At 44.2% G+C, this 26,255-nt stretch overlaps 1 protein-coding gene across 1 annotated transcript; it reads left to right on the forward strand.

Moving 5' to 3' along the window:
* The first annotated feature begins 20,911 nt into the window (after positions 1-20,911).
* On the forward strand, positions 20,912-25,128 carry LOC146035654 (glutamine amidotransferase-like class 1 domain-containing protein 3, mitochondrial). Its single transcript, XM_083159232.1, has 4 exons — positions 20,912-21,130; positions 22,762-22,933; positions 23,026-23,227; positions 24,829-25,128. Exons 1-4 carry the CDS (start codon positions 21,020-21,022, stop codon positions 25,019-25,021), a joined length of 678 nt encoding a protein of 225 aa, XP_083015358.1. The 5' UTR covers positions 20,912-21,019; the 3' UTR covers positions 25,022-25,128.
* The last annotated feature ends 1,127 nt before the right edge of the window (positions 25,129-26,255 follow it).

The raw sequence follows: 26,255 nt of genomic DNA on the forward strand, positions 1-26,255 counted from the left end.
CGAAAATGATAGGATGAATCTGATTGGTTGCTTTGGGCAACATCACCTCTTTAGAAGGTTTAGTAAATTTACCTCTAAAGCTGGGTACACATCTATACAATCCCTATTTCTGGCAACTGTTCGGCCGACTGTACTCCTGTTGGACCGTCCACAAACAACAGCCGACACGCGCGTACACACCTGTACAATTTTACTTGCGACGTCTGATGTACTCCCGTCCAAACAGTCGCAAGAAAAAGATTGTACCACCGTACACACTGTCTCGATTTGGGCTATTGACACGTCACATGTGACCAAAATTATCATAATGGGCTGGGTTAGGGCATAATTATAGCTGTCACCCTTTTACCTATTAAAACAAAAATCGGCGTGGGTTCCCCCCCACAGCCGTAACCAGCACCAGGCTGAAAGAGCCGGGGCTGGTATTAAAAAATCAGGAAACCCAACAAATAGGGCTTCGCTGATTTTTTAAAACCAGCCCCAGGCTCCAGGTCTGGGGCTGGTTCCCAAAATATGGGGGACAAAATGACCAGGGGTCCCCCGTATTTTAAGAACCAGCCCCAGGCCAAACCAGCCAGCAGGGTAATGCCACAGCCGGGGGGAGACTTTTTATACAAGTCCCCCCGGCCAAAGCATTCAGCCCTCTGACCGGTCAGCCTGGCCAGGGGTCCTGGGGGAGTGCGGACCCCCCCAATTAAGGGGTCCCCCCCTCCAGGACTTACCTGACAAGGCTTAAGCCTGGTGCTGTCCTCGATGCCCCCTGGGCGGTGGGCATCGAGCTGATCTTTGTGTAAAAAAATAGATGAAAAAAACTATTGTTTTTTCCTGTGGAACTATGAGTCCCAGCAAGCCTTCCCCGCAAGCTGGGACTTGGAGAACCACATGTCCCAGCCTGCGGGGCATTAAAGGGCCCGCTGGGTCTTGTAGTTCCACAGTAAAAAAAATAGTTAAAGAAATACACACTGACACTTTCGAAAAATAAAAGTTTAATACATACATTACACAAACACACTGATACTTACCTATCTTGATCCCGTAGGTAGGTCCCAGGGTCCGGTGGCTTGGTTCCGGGGCTGGTCCGGGTCCGGGGCTCCTGGGCTGAAGAGTCCGGGGTCCTGGATCCGTAGTAATCCACAGGGGTACCTGGGGAAGGAAATCCTACTCACCTGTCCTCTGGCGTCCACCCCGGAATCTTCACTTCAAGACGCGCTGCTCCCGGCTGCTGGTACCCGCTCTGCTCCGCTGTATACTAGAGATGCAGAGATCCTTATTCCTCTGCGTCTCTGCTCAAAATGATTTTTGGCCAATCAGGAGCCGAGAAAGTCCATGTGCAGCCTCCTCTGTTTGGGCATGTCTCTCTCAGCCACAGCGCCCCGCCACGCAGCACAATAGAGTCTGAGCACTAGAGGGCGACTCCGCCCCCCCCCTTCCCCACACAACCGAATCTCTATACTGCCAAAGTGTTCCAGCTTTGGCAGTATAGTCGCAGCATATCGGTCGAACCGCAGCATATCAGTCAAACGTGCGTACACACTGCACTTTTGTACCGATATGAGGCCGTCCTGTCAGATGAAAATTAAACAGCAAAGAACCGTCGACTGACCGAGTATGGACGGTCAAGACTGGTTTTTTCCGTTTATCGCTCGTACGGGACAGCGTACACACATATACAATTGAATGGCTGTCCGACCCAGAACGAAAGAACGGCCCGACAATTGTATATATGTGTACTCAGCTTAAGTCCTTCAGTGTTCTGCTCATACACAAATATGGCTGGCAAAGAGGATGCTACATTTATATACCTTGACACATGGTGGCCATGTTCATCTCTGGTGACTCCTATTGGGCCTTCTCTGTCTCTTCTTCTGTCCTATCCTTTGCTCTACCCTCCTGTCCCTATTAGGCCTGTACTGTCTGCTGGGGGTGGCTTAGGCGAGTTACACACGGACCGGGCCATTTGCTGTGGGGAGGGAGGGCTGGGGCGGACGGGCCCGGGGAGGGAGGGCTGGGGGCCTGCCCAATGTTTTATTGGCGTCCTCATGAAAACACTGGGCATTCCCATGGGAACGCAGGTGGGCTGATGTCTGTCACAAGCCATCAGCCACCCAAACCTACTTCATCCAGGGGCATGCAAGTAAAAGTCAGTTTTGAATGATGTCTCCTGCTAGTGGAGGGATGCGAGGCCATGTGATCTCGTACACATCCCCACACATGATACCAAGGAGATTCGGTTGTGTGGGGAAGGGGGGGGGGGGGGGCGGAGTCGCCCTCTAGTGCTCAGACTCTATTGTGCTGCGTGGCGGGGCGCTGTGGCTGAGAGAGACAAGCCCAAACAAAGGAGGCTGCACATGGATCTCCTCCTCTCTTAAAATGCCCCTGAATACAAAACAGAACACGTGCACTTCATACAGGGAATATAAACATCATACTGCTACAGACTGTACATAGAATGGACAGTGTGCAAAAAGAACTAATGAGGAGATGCTGACATGGTACAGAAGGTGTGACTCACCACTCACCACTCCAACTCACCACTGTGACACCACTCCAACAAACACCACTCCAACTCAACATTGTGGCTCACCAGTTACCGCCAACAAACTCACCACTGTGACTCACTGCTCATGAGTTACCTCGAACAAACGCTCAATAACAAAAAGTTGCATTGCAACCAGTGGCGACTCTTACCTTCATGGGGCCAGCGCAGGTGCAGTAGCTTCTTTGGTACTGCACATGCGCTGGCCCCCCAGACTCTATGGGCTGCTTTTGCAGCAGCCCATAGAGGCAAATTCAGGGTCCTGGGTCCAATGCATGTGCAGTATCGTCCTCGTACTGCGGATGTGCGGAAGATGGTTTTTATGGGCTGCCGCTCAGCAGCCCATGTAGAGGCTGAAGTCTGGAAGACATATATACTACCAGAGGCATCACTGGGTGTGGTGACAACCAATGCACACTTTACATTAACTCCCAAGATCCCTGCCACTGGAGACATGGCTGTCTGGAAGGGGGGTGGCCTACTTTGAAGGGGGTGTGGCCTCATAGGGACATTTGTTTTCAATATCCAGGGCCAGCCAGCATCTCTGGATCACTGACTGGTTATATGTGTTGACATAGTTTGTCTGAATCCAGATATGGTGTTCCTACTGTACATTGATAAAGCTATGAGTCAAATGTACATTGGGTGACACACAGAACTTGCTACTAGACATGCTGCATGCTTAGAACTGATACTAGACATGCTGCGTGCTTAGAACTGATACTGGTTTTGTAGTGTAAATGATTGCCACTTTAAAAAACTTCACCCGTAGTTTCCATTGCAGCCAACAGATAGCATTGTTTTGGTGACACACAGACACTAGACATATATACAGTTGTGCTCTTAAGTTTACATACCCTAGCAGAATTTGTGATTTTCTTGCCATTCACTCATGGTCAGTGGTTGGGTGAAGCTATTTATTGTCAAACAACTGTGTTTACTCTTTTAAATCATAATGACAACAGAAACTACCCAAATAACCATGATCATAAGTTTACATACCCTGGAGATTTTGGCCTCATAACATGCACACAAGTTGACACAAATGGGTTTGAATGGCTACTAAAGGTAACCATCCTCACCTGTGATCTGTTTGCTTGTAATCAGTGTGTGTGTCTAAAAGGTCAGTGAGTTTTTGGTCTCCTGAAAGACCCCTGCATCTTACATCCAGGGCTGCACTGATGTGTCTGGATTCTGAGTCATGGGGAAAGCAAAAGAATTGTCAAAGGATTTGTGGGAAAAGACAATTGAACTGTATAAAACAGGAAAGGGTAAATAAAAAGATATTCAAGCAATTGAGAATGCCAATCAGCAGTGTTCAAACTCCAATTAAGAAGTGGTAAATGAGGAATTCTGTGGAAACCAAATCACTGTCAGTTATGGGCCCCACACACAGCACAATTTTCAGGCATTTTCTGAGCGATTTTACTAAATCACTCAGAAAATGCCTGAAAATGCATGTAAATCGCTGTGTGTATAGCCCACACAGCGATTTGCATGCGCGCCCCCGCCGTTCTGAATCTGCACAAGATTCAGAACGGACCTGCCCGTCAATCAAGAGCAGTCGCTCAGAAGCTCCTGCTCATATGTGGCCTCGGATGTGAGCAGGGCCTTCTGAGCGACGCCCTGATGTCCCACAACGCCGCCCCCCTTGCCACGCCGGACGCCGCCCCCCCTGCTCGCCGCACGAAAGCACTTAGCACAGTAAAGACCCGCCGCCCCACCGCCTCCCACTGCTCCCTCCCCCCTCCCCCTGCTCGCCGCACGGAGACGGAGCAGGGGGAAAAAGACACTCACCCGCTCCACAAATCTGCTGCCTACCCGCAGCAACTCCCGGTCCCCCTGTCACCTGTCCTCCTCGGGCGGCGATGTACTTCAAGCCGCCTGCCCGCTCAGACGTCCCCCTGCTGCTGCAGCTCCACTGCCACCAATGATAAGGCACCCCTATTTATTTATATATAATAAAACCACTGCCGCCAATGAGAAGCCTTCCCTATATATATATATATATATATATATATATATATATATATATATATATATATATATATATATATATATAACCACTGCCACCAATAACAAGCCTTCCCTATATATATATATATATATATATATATATATATATATATATATATATATATAACCACTGCCACCAATAACAAGCCTTCCCTATATATATATATATATATATATATATATATATATATATATATATATATATATATAACCACTGCCACCAATAACAAGCCTTCCCTATCTATATATATCTATATATATATCTATATATATATATATATATATATAATATGGTACAAATTGGCGTCACTCCGGGGAAATTTTCAATTGCAGAAATTTATTTGCAAAAAGTCGACATGTCAGTGTTGTCGACGTTTCAATGGCATGTAGCCATTTTCCTCAAGACATAACATGCGATACCTTGAGGAAAATGGCTACATGCCATTGAAACGTCGACAACACTGACATGTCGACTTTTTGCAAATAAATTTCTGCAATTGAAAATTTCCCCGGAGTGACGCCAATTTGTACCATATTATTACTTATCTGTGGATGGCACCCGGGGTCCTTTTGCCGTATTACTGAGGAGTGCCGGCTCGCACAGCTCTATATATATATATATATATATATATATATATATATATATATATATATATCCACTGCCACCAATATAGATAGATATATAATGGAGATGATCCGGCTCTCCCTGTGTGGTGCCCGCTCCAAGTGAATGTGCGCTGGGCCACCAGCGCACATTGATTTGCGCCTATACTGCATTCTATAGGGGAAGCGGTCATCTATTAGAATGAACTTAGGTCTACAGTCATTAGGTCGACCCCACTAGGTCGACTGGCAGGAAGGTCGACCTAACTTAAGGTCGACATGGGCCAAGGTCGACCTGACTTAAGGTCGACATGGGCCAAGGTCGACCTGACTTAAGGTCGACATGGGCCAAGGTCGACATGACTTAAGGTCGAATTTGCATAAAGGTCGACATGAGGAAGGTCGACTGGTCATAAGGTCGACATGGGTTTTTCACTGTTTTTTGAGCCGACATGTGCCGACAGGCGATGCGAGGGTCCGATTCTCATTGCCAACTGTGTCCATGTTGACTGTGTCGACATTCGGATAAAAAAACAGTGAAAAACCCATGTCGACCTTATGACCAGTCAACCTTCCTCATGTCGACCTTTATGCAAATTCGACCTTAAGTCCTGTCGACCTTGGCCCATGTCGACATTAAATCAGGTCGACCTTCCTGCCAGTCGACCTAATGGGGTCGACCTAATGACTGTAGACCTAAGTTCATTCTGACAGATGTACCGATTCCGTGTGTGTGTGTGTATATATATATATATATATATATATATATATATATATATATATATATATATATTGACAAAGAAGGTGACACTCCCCCAGGCTTTAGTTCAACCCCTTTATTTAAATTTTGAATACTTTTTTTATTTCCCTGAAGTTTCTGTGAGAGATTTGAAATCTCTCATGCTGAATCTGCCATTATGAATCTCTGGCACAAATCTGTGTGTGTGTGGCTCATTATCTGAAAATTCCGTTTTTAGGGAAATCTCTCGTGCTGAATCTCCCGTTATGAATCTCTGGCACAAATCTCTGCGTATGTAGGCCCCAGTAGACCAGCAAAAATTTCAGCCACAACTGCCAGGAAAATTGTTCAGAATGCAAAGAAAACTCCACAAATAACTTCAGCTGAAATACAGGACTCTCTAAAAAAAGTGGTGTGGTTGTTTCAGGATGCACAATAAGGAAGCATTTGAAGAAAAATGGTCTGCATGGTCGAGTCACAAGAAGAAAGCAATTACTATGCAAATGCCACAAAGCATCCAGCTTACAATACTCCAAACAGCATAGAGATAAGCCTCAAAACTTCTGGAACAAAGTCAGGGCCATAACTAGGGGGGTGCTGGGGGATCACGCGCACCGGGCACTGCATGGGGGGGCGCTGTTGGGGACAGGCAGCGGGGGTCTGGCGACGGGCATAGCGGCAGCTGAAAGGGGAGCAGATTTTGAAAAGACTTGCCGGACGCTGATTGGCTGAATTCTCTCAGCCAATTAGCATCCGGCAAGTCTTTTCAAAATCAGCAGCACTTCCCGCGACCAAATGACTGCCATTCCCCTGGGTGCCGGAAACCCTAGTTTCGACCCTGTCAAAGTCATTTGGAGTGATGAGACCAAAATTTTACATTTTGGTCACAACCATAAGCGTTACATTTGGAGAGGAGTCAGGAAGGCCTATAATGAAAAGTACACCATTTCTACTGTGAAACATTGAGGTGGATTGCTGATGTTTTAGGGATGTGTGAGCTACGAAGGCACGGAACACTTGGTCAAAATTGATGGCAAGATGAATGCAGCATGTTATCAGAAAATACTGGAGGAAAATTTGCAATCATCAGCCCGGAAGCTGCACATGGGACGTACTTGGACTTTCCAACATGACAATGATCCAAAACACAAGGCCAAGTCAACCTGTCATTGGTTACAGCAAAATAAAGTGAAGGTTTTGGAATGGTCATCTCAGTCTCCTGACCTCAGTATCATTGAGCCACTTCGGGGAAATCTCAAACTTGCAGTTCATGCAAGACAGCCCAAGAATTTACAGGAACTGGAGGCTTGCTGCCAAGAAGAATGGGCAGCTTTACCATCTGACAAAATAAAGAGCCTCATCCACAACTACCACAAAAGACTTTAAGCTGTCATTGATGTTAAAGGGGGCAATACACGGTATTAAGAACTGGGGTATGTAAACTTTTGATCAGGGTCATTTGGGTAGTTTCTGTCATTATGATTTTAAAAAGAGCAAACACAGTTCTTTGACAATATATGGCTTTACCCCACCACTAACCATGAGTGAAAGAAAAGTTTCCTATTCTCTGACAAATGGCCAGAAAATCACAAATTCTGCTAGGGTATGTCAACTTATGAGCACAACTGTATAGATTATGATACCATTGGGTTGATAATTTTAATAACTGTGCATTATATTTCAATATAATGTACTTTGCTCTAGACATTATAAGGAGGTATGTGAATATCCACAGTGCTTATGTTTATATATAAGAGATGCAGTATGATCTATATATTTGGTATTGGAACTTATGTATCTAAAATAATTAACACACACATTCTATCTTTTCAATAATAGAACTCTGTGTATGTTCATACTCTGTGGGAGGAAACTTACTAAGGCGTGTGTTCTATTTCACATAAGAGTAGATTCTGATTGGTTGGCCATAGCAATATCCCATTTATTTATTATTTATTTACAGTTTCTTATATAGCGCATCAGATTCCGTTGCGCTTTACAATTGTAGACAGTGATAAAACAAACTGGGTAACAACAGACAGACATGGAGGTAAGAGGGCCCTGCTGCAAGCTTACAATCTATAGGACCCATGTGAAATAGATCTCCCATCTTAGTAAATTTTCACCTGTGTGTTCAGCCGATACACTTTATCCCCTTCCCGACATTTGACGTACATTTACGTCATGGCCGGGATGTACTTCCCGACACATGGCATAAATGTACGTCATGCCATTTAACTGTCACCGCGTCTATAGACGCGGTGACAGTTTAAACATGTCTGCTGTCCCTGACAGCAGACATGTCCCTGCATGCCCAGGGGAGATGGCGATGCCTCCCCCCAGTCGGCGATCGCTGTGATTGGCTGTTCAAATGTGAACAGCCAATTACAGCGTTTTCTGTGTACCGGCGAATAACGTTCGCCGGTGACACAGGGATCGGTGGTGATTGGTGCTGTAAAGTACAGCACCAATCACCACGGGGTGTAAGGGTGACACTGGTGTCACCCCACCTCACCCCACCCGCCCCCAAGGGCCGTGATTGGTTCGCCGGACCGACGGACCAATCACAGCCATGGAGGGTGATTTAAACTAACGGTGACTGCACTGCAGACGCCATTCCGGTCTGGAATTGCGTGCAGTGCGGTCACCGTACCTATCTACTGTGATATACTGACCTGATCCTTGCAAAATACTTACCTGATCACCTGATCACCTGATCACTGCTTGTAGCGTGCTGGATGCTTCCTGGATCTGACTTCTTGTGACTTCCTGCTGCTGCTGCAGTGTGATAGAGTTATAGATAGAAAGATAGAGAGAGATAGAGAGAGATAGAGAGAGATAGTGACAGAGTGTGCTATATTTTGTGTCTGCTACCCCCCCTTTTTGGGGGTGCAGGTTTTTTTTTTATATATATAACTGTCAGTGCTGCTGCTGCAGTGTCATAGAGTGATAGATAGTGATAGATAGTGAGAGATAGAGAGATAGAGAGAGATAGTGATAGAGAGTGCTATATTTTGTGTCTGCTACCCCCCCTTTTTGGGGGTGCAGTTTTTTTTTATATATATATATAACTGTCAGTGCTGCTGCTGCAGTGTCATAGAGTGATAGATAGTGAGAGATAGAGAGATAGAGAGAGATAGTGACAGAGAGTGATAGAGAGTGCTATATTTTGTGTCTGCTACCCCCCCTTTTTGGGGGTGCAGGTTTTTTTTTTATATATATAACTGTCAGTGCTGCTGCTGCAGTGTCATAGAGTGATAGATAGTGATAGATAGTGAGAGATAGAGAGATAGAGAGAGATAGTGACAGAGAGTGATAGAGAGTGCTATATTTTGTGTCTGCTACCCCCCCTTTTGTGCTGATCAGTATATCTGTGCTGATCAGCAACTTTTTGGGGGTGCAGGGGTTTTTTTTTTTATATATACCTGTCAGTTGCTGCCAGTTGCACTGTCAGTTGCACCAAAGGTTGTGCACCTGCTGCCCCTCACTGGTAATCAGTGTCGCATCACTGATCACCTTTTTTTTTTTTTTGAGGGTGCTGTGGGGTCTTTTTTTAATTTTTTTTTTTACACACACTGTGATTTTGTGGGTGTCCTGTGGCCACTGTGCGCTGATCAGTGACGTACATCACTGATCAGCTTTTTCGGCACAGGGTTGATCTATTTTTTTTTTTTTGATCAAATTCCTGTTGCCTTTGAGCGCTGTTCAGTGACGGACGTTACTGACCAACATCTGTGCTCAATTTTTGGCGCAGGACCTTTTTTTTTTTTTTTTTTTTTACCCCTTCAATTTTTTTTTTTTTTATTGGGATCAAATTCCTGTATAAAGTATTTTTTTTCTGCACTACATACACACTACACACTACATACCCCCCGTGTTGAAATAAAGTTTGTACCCCCCCTACACTATACACGTGTTGAAACATTTCACTACCAGAAACACAAAAATAAAAATGGCATCCCAAATGTCATCCCAAATGTCATCCCAGTCATCCAGAAGAATGTATTCAGCGGAGGAGGCATATGCCATGCTTGCCTCTGACTCTGACACAGCCAGTGAGGCAAGCGGGGAATTTGAAGGATTCATCTTAAGCTCCTCTTCCTCCTCTAGTGATGAGGGACCCCCTCAAAGACGCCCCCGTAGAGCAGCTGAGACCCCCCCCCCAATAATTGATCTCGTATGGACCCCACCACCAGACAATTTTGAGCCCCAGGTTCCTGAGTTTTTGGCCATCCCAGGAATCCAATTTGATTCCACAGGTCTCAGAGAAATTGACTATTTCAAATTATTTTTCTCTGATGATTTTATAAATTTAATGGTGGACCAAACTAATTTATATGCCCAGCAGTTTATTGCTCAAAACCCCACGTCATCATTTGCTAGGTGGACCCCTGTAGATGCAGTAGAGATGATGACGTTTTGGTGTCTGGTGTTTCATATGGGCATAGTAAAAAAGCCAGAAATTAGGCAATATTGGAGTACAGATGTTCTGTACAGCACCCCACTTTACCGTATGGCCATGACCCGGACTCGTTTTGAGTTAATCCTTAAATTTTTGCATTACAACGATAATGCACAGTGCCCACCCAGAGATGATCCCACCTTTGACCGGCTATTCAAAGTCAGGCCGGTCATTGATCATTTCAGTGCCAAATTTCCAGAGATGTACATCCCAGATAAATTCATTTGCATAGACGAGTCCCTTATACATTTTAAAGGAAGGGTTAAATTCCGCCAGTACCTTCCCAGTAAGAGGGCAAGGTATGGCATAAAAATGTATAAGCTGTGTGAAAGCACCTCAGGGTACACTCACAGGTTTAGGGTATATGAAGGGAAGGATTCAAGAATTGAACCGCCAGAATTCCCCCCCTCCCTCGTAGGTGTTAGTGGAAAAATTGTCTGGGATTTAGTGCACCCCTTCCTGGATAAAGGTTATCACCTCTATGTGGATAACTTTTACACTAGCATCCCCCTGTTTAAGGCCCTTGGTTCAAGAGGTACAGCAGCTTGCGGTACTGTGCGCAAGAACCAAAGAGGCCTCCCAAAAACGCACATTGCCCAAGTAATGAGAAGGGGTGAAAGCAGGGCACAATCCACCGAAAATATGTTGTTGGTCAAATATAAGGACAAGAGGGATGTCCTTATACTGACAACAATTCACGGAGACAGTACCACCTCCGTCCCTGTACGAGGTACCAGTACCCACACCTCAAAACCTAATTGTATCCTGGATTACAATAAGTACATGGGCGGAGTGGATCTTTCAGATCAGGTACTGAAGCCGTACAGTGCCCTGCGGAAAACAAAAATCTGGTACAAGAAGCTGGCCGTGTATATCATCCAGATGGCACTGTATAACGCTTACGTGCTATTCCGTTCTACCAGCCAGAGGGGGACATTTATGCACTTTCAAGAGGAAGTCATAAAGAGCCTAATATTTGGGAACCAGCAGGCAGAGGGCCCCAGTACTTCTAGTACTGGCCCCCGTATTGTACCAGAGCAGCATTTTCCTGATGAAATCCCCTCCACTGGAAAAAAGGGCAGGACACAAAAAAGGTGCAAAGTTTGCTATAAAAAGGGAATAAGAAAGCAAACTATTTTCCAGTGTGACACTTGCCCCGACAAACCCGGCCTATGTATAAAGGAGTGTTTTAAAATATACCACACATCTATGGATTATTAGGTTCATCATTTCACCATGCTTCGGGGGTCTTGCTAATGCCACATAGCACCCACCATTCATTCCACCAGAATCTGAGCCGCAAAATCCAAAAATCACTCCTTCCCTTCTGAGTCCTGCCATGCACCCAACTGGTATTTTTTGGTCACATGTGAGGCATTGCCGTACTCGGGAGAAATTGGGGCACAGATTTTGGGGTGCTTTTTCTCCTTCATACCTTATGAAAATGAAAGATTTTGAGCCAGAACTGCATTTTTGTGTAAAAAAATGTAATTTTTCATTTGCACAGCCCAGTTGTTTCAAAATTGGTGAAACCCCTGGGGGTTTGAAATGTACACTATACCCCTAGATGAATTCCCTGAGGGGTGTAGTTTGCAAAATGGGGTCACTTGTGGGGGGGTTCCACTGTATTGGTGCTTTGGGGGTCTTGCTAATGCGACATAGCACCCACCAAAATTCCACCAGAATCTGTGCTGCAAAATCCAAATATCACTCCTTCCCTTCTGAGTCCTGCCATTTTTTGGTCACACATGAAGCATTGCCGTACTCGGGAGAAATTGGGGCACAGATTTTGGGGTGCTTTTTCTCCTTCATACCTTATGAAAATGAAAAATTTTGAGCCAGAACTGCATTTTTGTGTAAAAAAATGTAATTTTTCATTTGCACAGCCCAGTTGTATCAAAATTGGTGAAACCCCTGGGGGTTTGAAATGTACACTATACCCCTAGATGAATTCCCTGAGGGGTGTAGTTTGCAAAATGGGGTCACTTGTGGGGGGGTTCCACTGTATTGGTGCTTTGGGGGTCTTGCTAATGCGACATAGCACCCACCAACATTCCACCAGAATCTGTGCTGCAAAATCCAAATATCACTCCTTCACTTCTGAGTCCTGCCATTTTTTGGTCACACATGAAGCATTGCCGTACTCGGGAGAAATTGGGGCACATGCACCCAAATGGTATTTTTTGGTCACATGTGAGGCATTGCCGTACTCGGGAGAAATTGGGGCACAGATTTTGGGGTGCTTTGTCTCCTTCATTCCTTGTGAAAATGAAAAATTTTGAGCCAGAACTGCATTTTTGTGTACAAAAATTTAATTTTTCATTTGCACAGCCCAGTTGTATCAAAATTGGTGAAACCCCTGGGGGTTTGAAATGTACACTATACCCCTAGATGAATTCCCTGAGGGGTGTAGTTTGCAAAATGGGGTCACTTGTGGGGGGCTTTCACTGTATTGGTGCTTCAGGGGTCTTGCTAATGCGACATAGCACCCACCAAAATTCCACCAGAATCTGAGCTGCAAAATCCAAAAATCACTCCTTCCCTTCTGAGTCCTGCCATGCACCCAAATGGTATTTTTTGGTCACATGTGAGGCATTGCCATACTCGGGAGAAATTGGTGCACAGATTTTGGGGTGCTTTTTCTCCTTCATACCTTATGAAAATGAAAAATTTTGAGCCAGAACTGCATTTTTGTGTAAAAAATGTAATTTTTCATTTGCACAGCCCAGTTGTACCACAATTGGTGAAACCCCTGGGGGTTTGAAATGTACATTATACCCCTAGATGAATTCCCTGAGGGGTGTAGTTTGCAAAATGGGGTCACTTGTGGGGGGGTTCCTAACTTTTAGCATCTTATGGTGCCTAGAAACCTACATGGTGCCTAAAAAATAATCTCATAAAAAGGAGGCTCCAAAATCAAGTAGGTGCTCCTTCTATTATGAAGCCTGTGGTTTGGTCAACGTGCACACTAGGGCCACATATAGGATATTTATGAAAACAAAAGAATTGGGGGAATCAATTTTTAGTCACATTTCTCTAGTAAAATCTACTGTGTTCCTTAGAAAAATGTATTAAAATTGCAAATCTGCAAAAAAAATGAAATTTTGAAATTTCACCTACACTTTGTTTTAATTCCTGTGAAACACCTAAAGGGTTAACAAACTTCCAAAATGCTGTTTTGAATACTGTGAGGGGTGCAGTTTTTGAAATGGCATCATTTATGGGGGTGTCTCACATACAAGTCCCTCAAAGTCACATCAGAACTGAACTGGTCCCTAAAAAAATCAGTGTTTGAAATTTTCTTGGGTACTTATGTAGTATCTGGGCTGCCGATTTCTAAATCGGGTCGGATCGGGAGATCGCATCGCATCGCATGCGACCATGCGATTCGATGCGATGCGATGCGATGACCCGATTTTTCCATAGGAATCAATGTTAAAATGGACTGAGTCCATTTTAACATGGAATTCAATGGGAAAAATGGGTCCTTTTCATACCCCTACTATCCAAGTGGGCATGGAGTTGGATATAAACCTGTGGCGAGCGTAGCGAGCCACCGAGCCCGAAGCGTGGCGAGCGAAGCGAGCCCCGCGAGGGGACGAATACCGTCCCCTCGCGGGGCTCGCTTCGCTCGCCACGCTTCGGGCTCGGTGGCTCGCTACGCTCGCCACAGGTTTATATCCAACTCCATGCCCACTTGGATAGTAGGGGTATGAAAAGGACCCATTTTTCCATAGGAATCATTTTAACATTGATTCCTATGGAAAAATCGGGTCATCGCATCCGATATCGGATGCGATGCGATGCGATGCGATGCGATATCGCATCGCATCGCATCTGATTGTATGCCTTAACTTAAGGCATACAATCAAAAAATCGGCAGCCCAGATACTACATAAGTACCTTTTCTTGAAAATTTGAGAATTTGCTATTCATATTTTAAACCTCCTAGTGTCCAAAAAAATTAAAAGGAGGTTGAAATAATGATGGCAACATAAAGTAGACATATGGTCTATGTTAGTTATTAACTATTTTGAGTGGTATGATTATTTGTCTCACAAGCAGAAAATGTAACATTTTGAAAATTGCAAAATTTTCCATTTTTTTACGACATTTTGGTATTTTTCACAAAAAAACACAGACTGCATCGACGAAAATTTACCACTAACTTGAAGTACAATGTGTCACGAGAAAACAATCTCAAAATCACTGGGATAAGTAAAAGCAAAAAAAAGTTATCCCCACTTAAGTGATACATGTCAGATTTGAAAAAAAGGGCTCTGTCAGGAAGGCAAAAACTGGCTGCGGCGGGAAGGGGTTATAATACTACAGGAAACTCTGAATTTGTGTTACCACATTTATTACAAGCAACAGTGGTAAATATATATCCACACTTAGGCCCTTATATTGCTTCACTCGCAAAGGCAATTCCTTCTCAAATGGAAAAAAACATGTGCACTGCAGGGGGGAAGATGTAACTTGTGCAGAGAGAATTAGATTTGGGTGAGTTATGGGGACAGCTGTCCCGGGCCCAGCCGATCTGACATCGCCCACTAGCCGCAACCCGCTATCCACGGCCCGCTGCACCATCACAGACCCCTAACCGTCACACCATGCAGTGATTCCTGTGAGGAGCCGGCGTTGCCATATGTGGTGCAGCAGGAAACAGTGTGTGGACAGCGTGTCGCCGCTCCCCTGTGCTAAAGGTACGGTAACTAAATATACACACCGGGGACTGGGAGGGGGGAGAGCTCTCTGCTGCTGTCTGTATGTATGTATGTATGTATGTATGTATGTATGTATGCGTGTGCAGTCTGCAGGCTCAAGCAGCAAGACTGTTATAAATATTAGGTGAGCCCTTAAAACTAAAAATAAACTATATATATATTATTTACAGTATTTCAAACATTTTATTTTTCAGGTAGTCACTTAATATTTGTTGCACCCTTGCTGCTTGACTAAAATATTTTTTTGTGACAATAGGGGGGGGGGGGACTACCTATTTTAGCAGTCCTGGGCCCCACAAATTCTGTTGGCAGCCCTGCCCCACAGTAATTCCACACACTGCCCCCAGAGTAATTCAACACAATGTGTGTGTTCACCTACCAGGTAATTCCTGTTCCCCTCCACAATGTTCCCCTCCCAGGTAATTCCTGTTCCCCTCCACAATGATACCCTCCCAGGTAATTCCTATTCCCCTCCCAGGTAATTCCTCATACAGGCCCCCGGGCCCCACTGCATAAAGAAGAGGCACCAGAACATGTACAGTAAATGCACTGCAGGGTCTGGCATTTTCTTTTGCACACAGAACAATTTTCGCCCTGCCCAGCAGATGTGACCAGTGATGGTGCGGGAACACGCATCAGCGCTCACCGCGGGACCATACACACTGGGCACCTGTTTATGTGCCTTAAGTCATCACCTTACACTTTAGCACTGCTTTATCTAGGCTTATTACATCTGCCCCTATGTTTCTCTGTTACTTCCTAGCAATTGAGACGTCTTCCTCTACTTTTACACACTAATTATAATAATGATTGGGACAGAGGTTTTACAATGTGGAACATTCAGATGTCGGATACTTCATGTACTCACACACGATTGTCACAATTACCTGTAACAAAAAAACGAGTGGGTGTGTACAAAGTAATTGTCACTCCACTCAGGATCCCGGGGCTAACCTTCCCATACAGTAGTTGTATGAGTATTACGCTGCATGTGAGTAAGAGCTGGCTGGGCGCAGATCATCAGGGTGGAAAGAGGAAGAGAAACTCACAGCGCTGTAGTTACTAAAATTGAGATTGGTGTGGGTCATTGGGTTGACCCATATTAGGTCAGCATACCTCGGGTCGACACAAGAATTAGGTTGACAATGGGAAGGTGTATAGTCAAAAGGTCATCATGAGGTTTTCAATAAATTTTACCCGGATGTTGACATAGTCGACATAGACACTGTCAAAGTGTGCCACGTCCCCTGCTTCGGGATCTATTCTATTCTCCCGCCATTCCCTAGTGGATGTTAAAGCATGATATATTGCTTGTCGGCACATGTCGGCTCAAAAAACATGTGAAAAACTCATTCCGACCTTCAGTGGTGGATCCAATGCATGTCGATCTAACAGGGGTCAACCAAATGACTGTATCCAATTGAGATACACTTCTTACCAAGTATTAAAAAAGCCGGCGTCCCAGCTATCCCATCAAGGCTGGGGCTTGTGAGTAAACCTATCCAGACCAGTGTCACATATACAGTATGTCTACTATTTAGCTGGAACACCTGCTTTTTAAGACTTGATCTCTCCTCGGTAGTTTATCAAAGTTTTAATTATATGGCATTTTTATCAGGACGTCCTGGTGAAAATGCCGTATAATTGGAACAGCTGTTGAGTCTTTTATATATGACTTCAAGAGGGGAACATATTTCTTTCAATTACAATCCACAAATTTTCTGACAAACGTGATGTCAATAAATCTATTCCCGATACAATCGGGCGACCTGGGGGGGGGAGTAAGTCCTTTATGGATTTTAGGTAGATGATAGATTATAGCCACCCTCGGCTGCTCATTCCAAATATAATCGAATTCATCTTTTGACAAAAGTTTCGCTTGTCTACCTTTTTCTAATAAGTTTCTCAATTCTATCAAAAACACATCTGTCGGGTCTTTTGAAAGTTTTTGATAGGAGACTTCATTGAGTCCCAATAATCTGTTTATTTCTGTGACATAATGTACCTTATCCATAATAGCTACCCCCCCCCCCCCTTTGTCAGCTTGTTTAATGACAATTCTGGTGTCTTCCATTTGTCTCGACAATATACCCTACCCCACAAGCTCGCTGCCTAGGGGTCATCCTCAACTCTGAACTGTCCTTTGTTCCCCACATTCAATCTGTCTCCAAATCATGTTACATGCATCTAAAAAATATATCCAACATACGACCCAATCTCACACAAGACACTACTAAATCCCCCCCATGCACTCAGTATATAACACAATGATTATTGCAATAACCTCCTTACTGGTCTTCCCAAGAACAGACTCTCACCACTACAATCCATTCTAAATGCTGGTGCTAGGCTGATCTTTCTATCAAGATGCTCTGTGTCTGCTGATCCACTCTGACAGTCCCTCTATTGGTTGCCTGCATTTAACCGTATCCACCCTTCACTGCTTCCGGCCACATCCCCCTAGGTTTCTATGGGGGATGCGAAGCTCTCCGATGTATAAACATCGGGCAGCCCAGCTTCGCACCCCTGGGCTATCGCCATTCTGACATGGCGATAGTTCATTATAGCCTATGGCTATGGGATCGCACTGCCTCGGTGGCAGTGCGGTCAGCTGGTCGGCAGGGGTCAGCGCTAACCGCGCATGCGCAGACACCCTGGCTTCCGGCTCTGGACTTCGCATGGATGGGGCAGACACCCCGGCTTCCGGCTCTGGACTTCGCAGGGATGGGCTCTTTTTGCGCCTGCGCCTGGCCGGTCCCAATGCGATCCTGGGCGGTATGCGATCCTGGGCGGTAATATTTTGCCCAGATCACATTGTAAATGCAATCCTTCTTAAATGGGCCCCTACTGTATATAGCTTTTCTTCTGGACTTGTAACTTAGTGGGACTGCTATGCTATTACTGGTGCTTGCTGGTCACTAGCTCCCATTCACTATTACAGGACTTTCATCGGGCTGCTCCCACCCTATGGAATGCCCTTCCATGCACAATAAGACTCTCCACTAGCCTCCAAACTTTCAAGCGTTCCCTGAAAACTTACCTCTTCAGGCAAGCCTATCATATTTAAGTTCTACACGCATAACCCTCTGAGGCACTTATGTATTATTTAGCTTCCCTTCTGGACTTGTAACTTGGTGGGACTGCTATGCTATTACTGGTGCTTGCTGGTCACTAGCTCTATATAAGAAACTATATATAATATATATACAGAGAGACAGTGTATCCAACGTGTGAATCCATCTAGATTCTGCCTGTAGCAACTTTTTTCCCCTATTGCCCCCTCTGACAGGTTTAGGCACATGGTCATTATTTTTGATCTAATACTGGTTAAATTGTGCTTCTTTTCCACAAAGTGGCGAGCCATGAACGCCCCAGGTGTGCGGCACCTTTTGTTAATTAATTACATGTTCGGGGGCGGGGTCTCCACTGAGTATATTCTTGTACCACTTGCACAGTTTAAGATGATCCGTAAGGATGGGCCAAGCCTGAAAAATGTCAGATATTTATGAAAATGTTATGTATAATATATATATATACATATATATATATATATATATATATACTACTGTATATATATATATATATATATATATATATATATATATATACAGTATTTGCACCTTGATAAAAAGGCCGGACGGCCTTGAAACATTGGCTCATACAACTGTTTCTCGTGTTGTTTTTTCCTCTGAGTGCCGCCGTCAGGACGACTGGGTTTGAAAAATGTCAGGTAGGAGCTGATTGGCTGGCTGTTTATCACTCTCCACTTTTTCACTTTTTGAAGCTTGATACATCTAGCCCTTCCTCTTTCTTATTTATCTTGTATGTCTTTTTTAAATTATTTTTTAATATGTTCATATCAATGAAATGTAATTGTGAACTGTGAATTATTTATATATGAATTGTACATTCTTTTTTGTATTAAGTGTGTGGTATATATATATATATATGTATGAAATTGATGTATATGTACTTGTTGTGTATTATATGTATTTTTGGTCATTTTTAATGTTCACATGGTAGATAGATGAAAATGCAGCTTTACAAATAGAGGTACTTATAATCGAATGCATAAAGCTGTGAACTATTGCTGCTAATGACGATCGGGTATTTAAGACATGAGCTCGTCCAGGATAGCCACACCCCCGATGAAGTCCAATTGAGTGACGAAACGTGTTGGTGTGTTCTAGTGACGTACTGTGTGGAGCCAGGAGGTCCGATCAGCAGTGAAACTGGAGCTGTGCAGCTCTGGTGCAGGGTTGGAGGATACCGTCCCATGTTCCCCCTGATATCGCTGGCAAGCTGTTTTTTTTTTAACTTGACTTGTACGTGAGCTATTCTTATTACATAAAGGAATTTTACTTATATTGCTCATTGTGAGCTATTTCCTATTCTTTGCATGCCGTGGGATCGGCTATATTTGGAGAAAAGCGGCACTCTATGCTGAAATCCTTGGAAGTGTATAAGGACTAGGGATGGCCATCGACCATCGATGATTTAAAATCATCGATGGTTTGTGACCGATGTCAAATACTTTTGCCATCGATGTGGGAGTACCAGATAGTTTCCTTACATTGATGGCAAAGGAAATCATTGTCCACGCTATCATCAGATCAAAGGGAGAGACCGGGACCAGTCTTGCAAAACTGCCGTAGATTCTATCTATCTATCTATCTATCTATCTATCTATCTATCTATCTATCTTCTATCTATCTATCTGTGCTTGAAGTATATTACATTCTGGTAAGAAGTTATCACAATTTTAGCAACTACAGCACTGTGAGTTTTTCTCCTACAATTACCAGTAATTCTGAAACAGTAAATGTATTACCTAGCACATATATTCACTTTAGTATGTTAAGATTAGATGTAATCTATGCACTTAATAGATACATGTTAAGGTGCCCACACTAGAATGATTATCTTGCAGATTGACCGATTTCCGATAAATCGATTTTTACAGATAATTGGCCAGATATCGGTCGGATGCACGCTCTCGCAGATCTTTTGCTGGTACTTGTGTAGTTTCACGGCGCCCGATATATCGGATGCGACATCGGCCGATATATTGATTCGATCCGAAGTGATATTGGACCTGTTCATAACCCCATTATCCACTACCCATGGAGTTGATTTTATATAGTGTGGTGAGCGCAGCGAGCCACCGAGCCCAAAGTGTGGTGAGGGGACACGGCTTACTGCACTCGCCACACTATATAAAATCAATTCCATGCGTAGTGGATAGTGAACAGGTCAAAAATCGCTTTGGATCACATCGATATACCGGCCAATATCGCATCCGATATATCGGGCACTGTGAAACTACACAAGTACCCTTTTGCTAAATCTTCTGATCTTAAATGCTGCATTAAAGATCTGAAGATTTAACAAAAGATCCATAGGAACACACATGGAATCTTTGGTAAAGCATTGCAATCTTTTGTCCGTCCTGGACATTATTTATTTATTTACAGGACTTTACTTTTGATTTCTTACTTTGTATGGATGCAGACTGAAATATTGGTACAAATATTATTTTATCATTTGTTTACTCTCATTTCCCCCTCCCTTCTTTCCCTTCCAAGTTCTGTACCCCCATATTATTTCTATGAAAAATTCACAATAAAAACGTATTGTTAAAAAATAAATAAACCATCAGTTGTAATTTGGTCTAGGCTGCGCCCATCATTAGGTGAGTGACAGACAGTGTGGGAAAACCCCGAGGGCTGCGATAGTTGTAATAATTACAGTGGAGTCATTGTAGACAGCATTTCCTTGTGTACAGGCTCCTCCCCAGACACGCCCCCTCTGTGTGTGTATATAAGGGCAGGTGCCACACAGCAGAACACAACACAGCTCTCTCTGAAGCGACTTTTCAGCAACTGCTATTACTTCCGGGTATTCCAGGCTTCCCCTGCCAGTGTCCTGCATCAGTCATGTCCCAGAAGAAGGTGGCAGTAATCCTCTCAGGCTGCGGGGTGTATGATGGCAGCGAGATCCACGAGTCTTCCGCTGTGCTTGTGCATCTGAGCAGGGCCGGCTGTCAGGTGAGAAAAGACGATACAGGGCAAAATGTGTATAAGCCAAGAGCGTAGGGATCATACTTTTTTGCGGGGTCTTTTAAAAGCTGTCAGACCGTGCAGTGCATTTACTGTGCATGAACTTGTGGCTCTTCACTATACAACTAGTAACTATTGTGCAAGGTGCTGTAATGCTGCTCATTCTGAAGACCCCACAGACTAGAACGATTTTTTTTGTCCGATTTCCGACCGATCGTTCGATATATCGGCCGATTATCGACAAAAATCGCCCGATATATCGGTCGAAAATCGGCCAAAAAATCGTTTTAGTGTGTAGGGCTTTAGATCTGCTGTGTACACAGCACTATAGGAGATGACGCTTTATAATGTACCAGTTGTATAAAAAGCAGTGTAATAAGACTGTATATAAATGGCATCAGAGCTACTGACCATTCTTCTGGCAAACACCTTTGCCTGAATATACCCTGGCACATAGCTGCGTATGCATCAGTACTGTATATTGTCATTACTGGACAGTAGTCATTAGTAATGTAACCTGCAATATTATTTCTACCTCTGCTTATGCTGCTGCAATTATAAAGTGTGCTATTTAAAACTGATAAACTTTAAATTTTATTACCTCTGCTATTTGTGGATAGTCCTGACAACCATACTTTGTAAGAGGACTTGTTACCTTTTGTGATTGGCTGTCTTTATACAGCCCATACATCAAGACTTCTGGCAAACTCCTGGCCTGTGCTAACACTTGTTCTACATAAATGCTGTACACTGGTGGGAAGCCCTGGAGGTATACAGGAGATGGCATTGTGCAATGTGGAATCTTATTGTTATAGTGATAACATCCATTTATAAGAAACTGTCTGTTAACAAGCCAGATAGCTGACACCCTTACATTGCTTACATGAGTAATAATGTAGGCTTGTAAAAAAAACTTTGTAACTTTCCCTGAAACTTATTAACCACTTGATACTGTCCCATGTTTTCCTTCAAGGGAATGATGCATTTTAAATGATACAGATGTAGCCAAACTCGCACCTGTGGCGTGGAATCGCCATGCTACTATGTTGTCACTCAGTCCATTCTATGAGCCCCAGGAGCGCCCCAGGAGCGAATCGCATGCACACGTGCGGTTATGTGACTGCGCCAATTGCCATGTGAGTCGCACATGGTGATTGACACTGCAATTATGCGTGGGCAAAATGTTGGTACTTGTGTAGTTTCACGGCGCCCAATATATCGTCCGATATATCGATGCAATTTTTGACCTGTTCATAACCCCACTATCCACTACGCATGGAGTTGATTTTATATAGTGTGGCGAGCCCCACGAGGGGACGCGGATTACTGCGCTCGCCACACTATATAAAATCATTATGAAAAGGTCAAAATTGCTTCGGATCGCATCGATATATCGGGTGCTGTGAAAATACACAATTACCAAATTTTTATTTTTTTTTCCTCCTCTGGAGTATCCTAATAGGCTTTTTATTGCTTCTCTCAGCGTAGTACAGCACTGCCCTGTATACATTAATCACATAAGCTCCCCATGGTGCTGTGTGCTTGCCTCTGATGTTACTTTGCATGTAGTATCCATATTCCTAGTGTAATAAAGCGCTCTCTCCCTGTTCCTCCTGCAGTATGTGCTTTTCGCACCCAATATAGACCAGATGCACGTTGTGGACCATGTGAAAGGACAGCCCACTGAGGAAAAGCGGAATGTGCTCACAGAGAGTGCGCGGATTGCAAGAGGAGATATTAAAGACCTAGCAGATCTGAAAGTCGGTGACTATGATGCACTCATCATACCAGGTACAGTCATACAGAGGGTGATAGATCTGCACAAACAAAAGTAACATAAATGTGATGGAGATTTTCATTCTGTTTTCTCTCTTCTTTACCAGGAGGTTTTGGAGTTGCTAAAAATCTCTCTACCTGGGCAGTGAAAGGGAAGGACTGCTCCGTTCTAACAGCTGTTGAAGAAGCTATTAAGGGATTTCATGCTGCTAAGAAACCCATTGGCCTGTGCTGTATCTCCCCTGTGCTGGCTGCAATGCTGCTCCCTGGGTGTGAAGTGACTGTTGGCTGCGATACAGAGTGTGACAAGTATGTCTCAGCAATATGTGTGAATAATTGTGGCCGTACTTTCCTTTTTAAAGCTATGCAAAAATCTCCCATACTGTATATAAACCACTATGAAGATTTGCAGACCCTATACCTGATACACAGAGTGAATGCTATTGATCCGTGTGCGATTACAGATTTGGAAACCTATTGATTATCTATATGAAAGACCGGACTGACAAGCTGGTGCTATGGACAGACGGTTTTGCCTGGTTGGCATTGCTGATCTAGGAGGTGGGCAAATGCCCCAGGCCTCCCTCCTTGATGACTGTCACCAATCAGATTACTGATCCACAGAGGCAGCCTCTGACCTCTTCACACTATATCCAGTCACACGTTGTGACCTATTAGTGCACTGCTGCCTGAGCTGTGCCAGCGGCCATCTAGGCGCACACACTAGGCCTGTGCAGGCTCTGTTCTACAAGTACAAGGTTGAGGGCAGGCGTTAATATGTAGTAGTTCAGTCATCAGCCCCTCAGACTCTGCGTCTACATGGTATGTGTAAGAATTGATTGAGGTGTGCACTGTCATGTCCCTACTTCTATTACCACCCACAGTTATCATATCTCTACTACCCATCCGTTTATTACTACCATTGGGGACACAGGAGTAGGTGACCCCCCTGGTGCAGCCAATACCACAAACACTGTTGTCACTGCAGGGCCATGTTTTCGTAAGAACCCTTCAATTACCTCACTCCAGGGGTGTGCCCAGCATCCCCAGAGATCACTGCTTGCAATGCCAACTCCCTCTCCATGACAGGAGCCAGTTGCTGTAGGATAATGTCACACTGCAGCAACACGCTCCTGTCACTGAGGAGGAGCATTTGGGTGTCACCCCTTGGAAGGATAACACCCAGGAACTCCTCTCCCTTGTGACAACTTTGCCTACTAAATGTCAGTGTGTCCCTTCTGCAACAGCTATGCCCCATCAGCTTGTAGTCTAGCTGTGTGTGAAACCCACAGCATGGGGCTGGTAGGCTTTAAATGCCAGAGTCAGCATTTAGTGCCAGTCCAACTCTGTCCACATGTATCTTTAGCTCATTCACTAAATTGGGAGGGGAATGAAGGAAGAAGGCCTGAGTTCATCCAACACCAGAACCTGTATCTCCAGCTGTTCTCCTTCTGACCTATATCTGAATTAGAACTTGTAATATATATCAGAGGTGATCACAATATGGCTCTATGGCAGTGGTCAGGGAACTCTGTCCTCATTGCCCCACACAGTGCATGTTTTGCTGGTAACCCAGCAGGTGTACTAATTACTCAGACACATTTTAAAAGGTCTGCAGGTGGAGTTAATTATTTCACTTGTGATTCTGTGAGGAGACCTGCAAAACATGCACTGCGTGGGGTAATGAGGACCGAGTTCCCTGACCACTGCTCTGTGGGATGTGTTACAGTAACTCCCTATACGTCCTGTAGTTCCACCACAGCCAGATGCCCACTTCAGATTGGAGTAGTCCGTTCTAGCATCACAGACTTATCTAAGAAATAAATGCTGGTAATGTGGAAGTCCTTTCTATTGTACTTTACACGGTCATTTTATCACTATTGTAACCGCATGTCCCTTCTCTTCCGCAGGTGGCCCCATGCAGGAACAGCTGGAGCCATTAAACAGCTTGGCTGTAAACATGTCAACAAACAAGTCCATGAAGTTCATGTGGACACGAAAAATAAACTGGTGACTACCAGCGCTTTCATGTGTAATAGCCCAATACATGAGATCTTCGACGGCATCGGTGAAATGGTTAAAGATGTACTCAAGCTAGCTTAAATGAACATGGAAAAAGAATACAGCTGGATTGTATTATGTAGTTAAAACTTCATCACATTGAATAATTGTCTATTTATTAACAATTAAAGTGTCATTTTGATATTCAATAGGTGGCTCTGGTGTCATTCCTTCTGCATTTACTTTATGAGTATCAGTTATTCTGTGTACACACCATAACTAGGCACTAAAACAGGGCTGGGCAACACCGGCCCTCCAGACGTTGATGAACTACACATCCCAGCATGCCTTGCATCAGTTTCAGCATGGCCACATAGCAAAACTAATGCAAAGCATCCTGGGATGTGTAGTTCACGAACATCTGGAGGGCCGGTGTTGCCCAGCCCTGCACTAAAAGGTGGTTAGAGATGCATCTGCACACTTGTGTTTTCCACATCATGTATCTTGCAACCTTAGGACTACATTAGCTCTTGCTATAAGTTGTATGTAACTTTCTGTGAGGAACTCCGTGGCTCTTAGGCTGGTTTCACACACTCCGGCTCCTGCCGGACGGTGAAATCCCACATGGCCAGGGAGCCGTGCCGCACACAGTACTTTATCATGGAGGGGATGGCCACAGCCCGGCAGCCGTCCCTTCCAGTGGCGGGATCCGGCTGCAACCGTGTGTCCATTCACAACTAATGTGTGCGGCACGGCTCCCTGGCCAGAGCCGGACTGTGTGAAACCGGCCTTACGGTCAGCTGCTTTTCCATGGCTTGTCTGTAAAAGAATTGCATTTGTATTTATATAAATTCACGTTCAAAAGGATTTCCACTTGGTTAGATTTCTAATACAACGTGCAATATTATATCCAATATTTATTGTACATATATGCAGTTTTCTATTCCTTTGCAATGTTTCCTATATAAGGATCAATAAGGCATTTTGATTTTGCTGAATACCTTTTTTTTTATTGGGTAATTCAGTGGTCCCCAAACTGTGCGCCTAGGCTCCCTGGGGTACCTCTGAGCACTTCCAGGGGTGCCTCAGGTTGGTGGTCCAGAACCAATTCAAATTATTTATGGCCAATGAAATAAGCCAAATCAGTGCTTGTGGCTTTCAATCAAGAATATGTGGGTAAACAGAAGTGAATCATGTTTCTCACCACATAACTGGACCTAAGGAAAACCTTTTAATCACAACTTACTTAATATCAGTAACGAACTTTTGGCCTAGGGGTGCCGTGAAAAAATATTCTGATACTTAAGGGTGCCGAAATTCAAAAAGTTTGGAAACC

This window comes from Crinia signifera, chromosome 9, assembly GCF_055691185.1.
Source record: "Crinia signifera chromosome 9, ASM5569118v1, whole genome shotgun sequence".
Lineage (NCBI taxonomy): Eukaryota > Metazoa > Chordata > Amphibia > Anura > Myobatrachidae > Crinia > Crinia signifera.

Excerpts from the sequence above, each read along its gene's own strand:
- LOC146035654 (XM_083159232.1), top strand. The coding sequence starts at position 21,020 with ATGTCCCAGAAGAAGGTGGCAGTAATCCTCTCAGGCTGCGGGGTGTAT. Across the intron at positions 21,131-22,761 it reads TGAGCAGGGCCGGCTGTCAG|TATGTGCTTTTCGCACCCAA; the intron begins GTGAGAAAAGAC and ends TTCCTCCTGCAG. Across the intron at positions 23,228-24,828 it reads TGCGATACAGAGTGTGACAA|GTGGCCCCATGCAGGAACAG; the intron begins GTATGTCTCAGC and ends TCTCTTCCGCAG.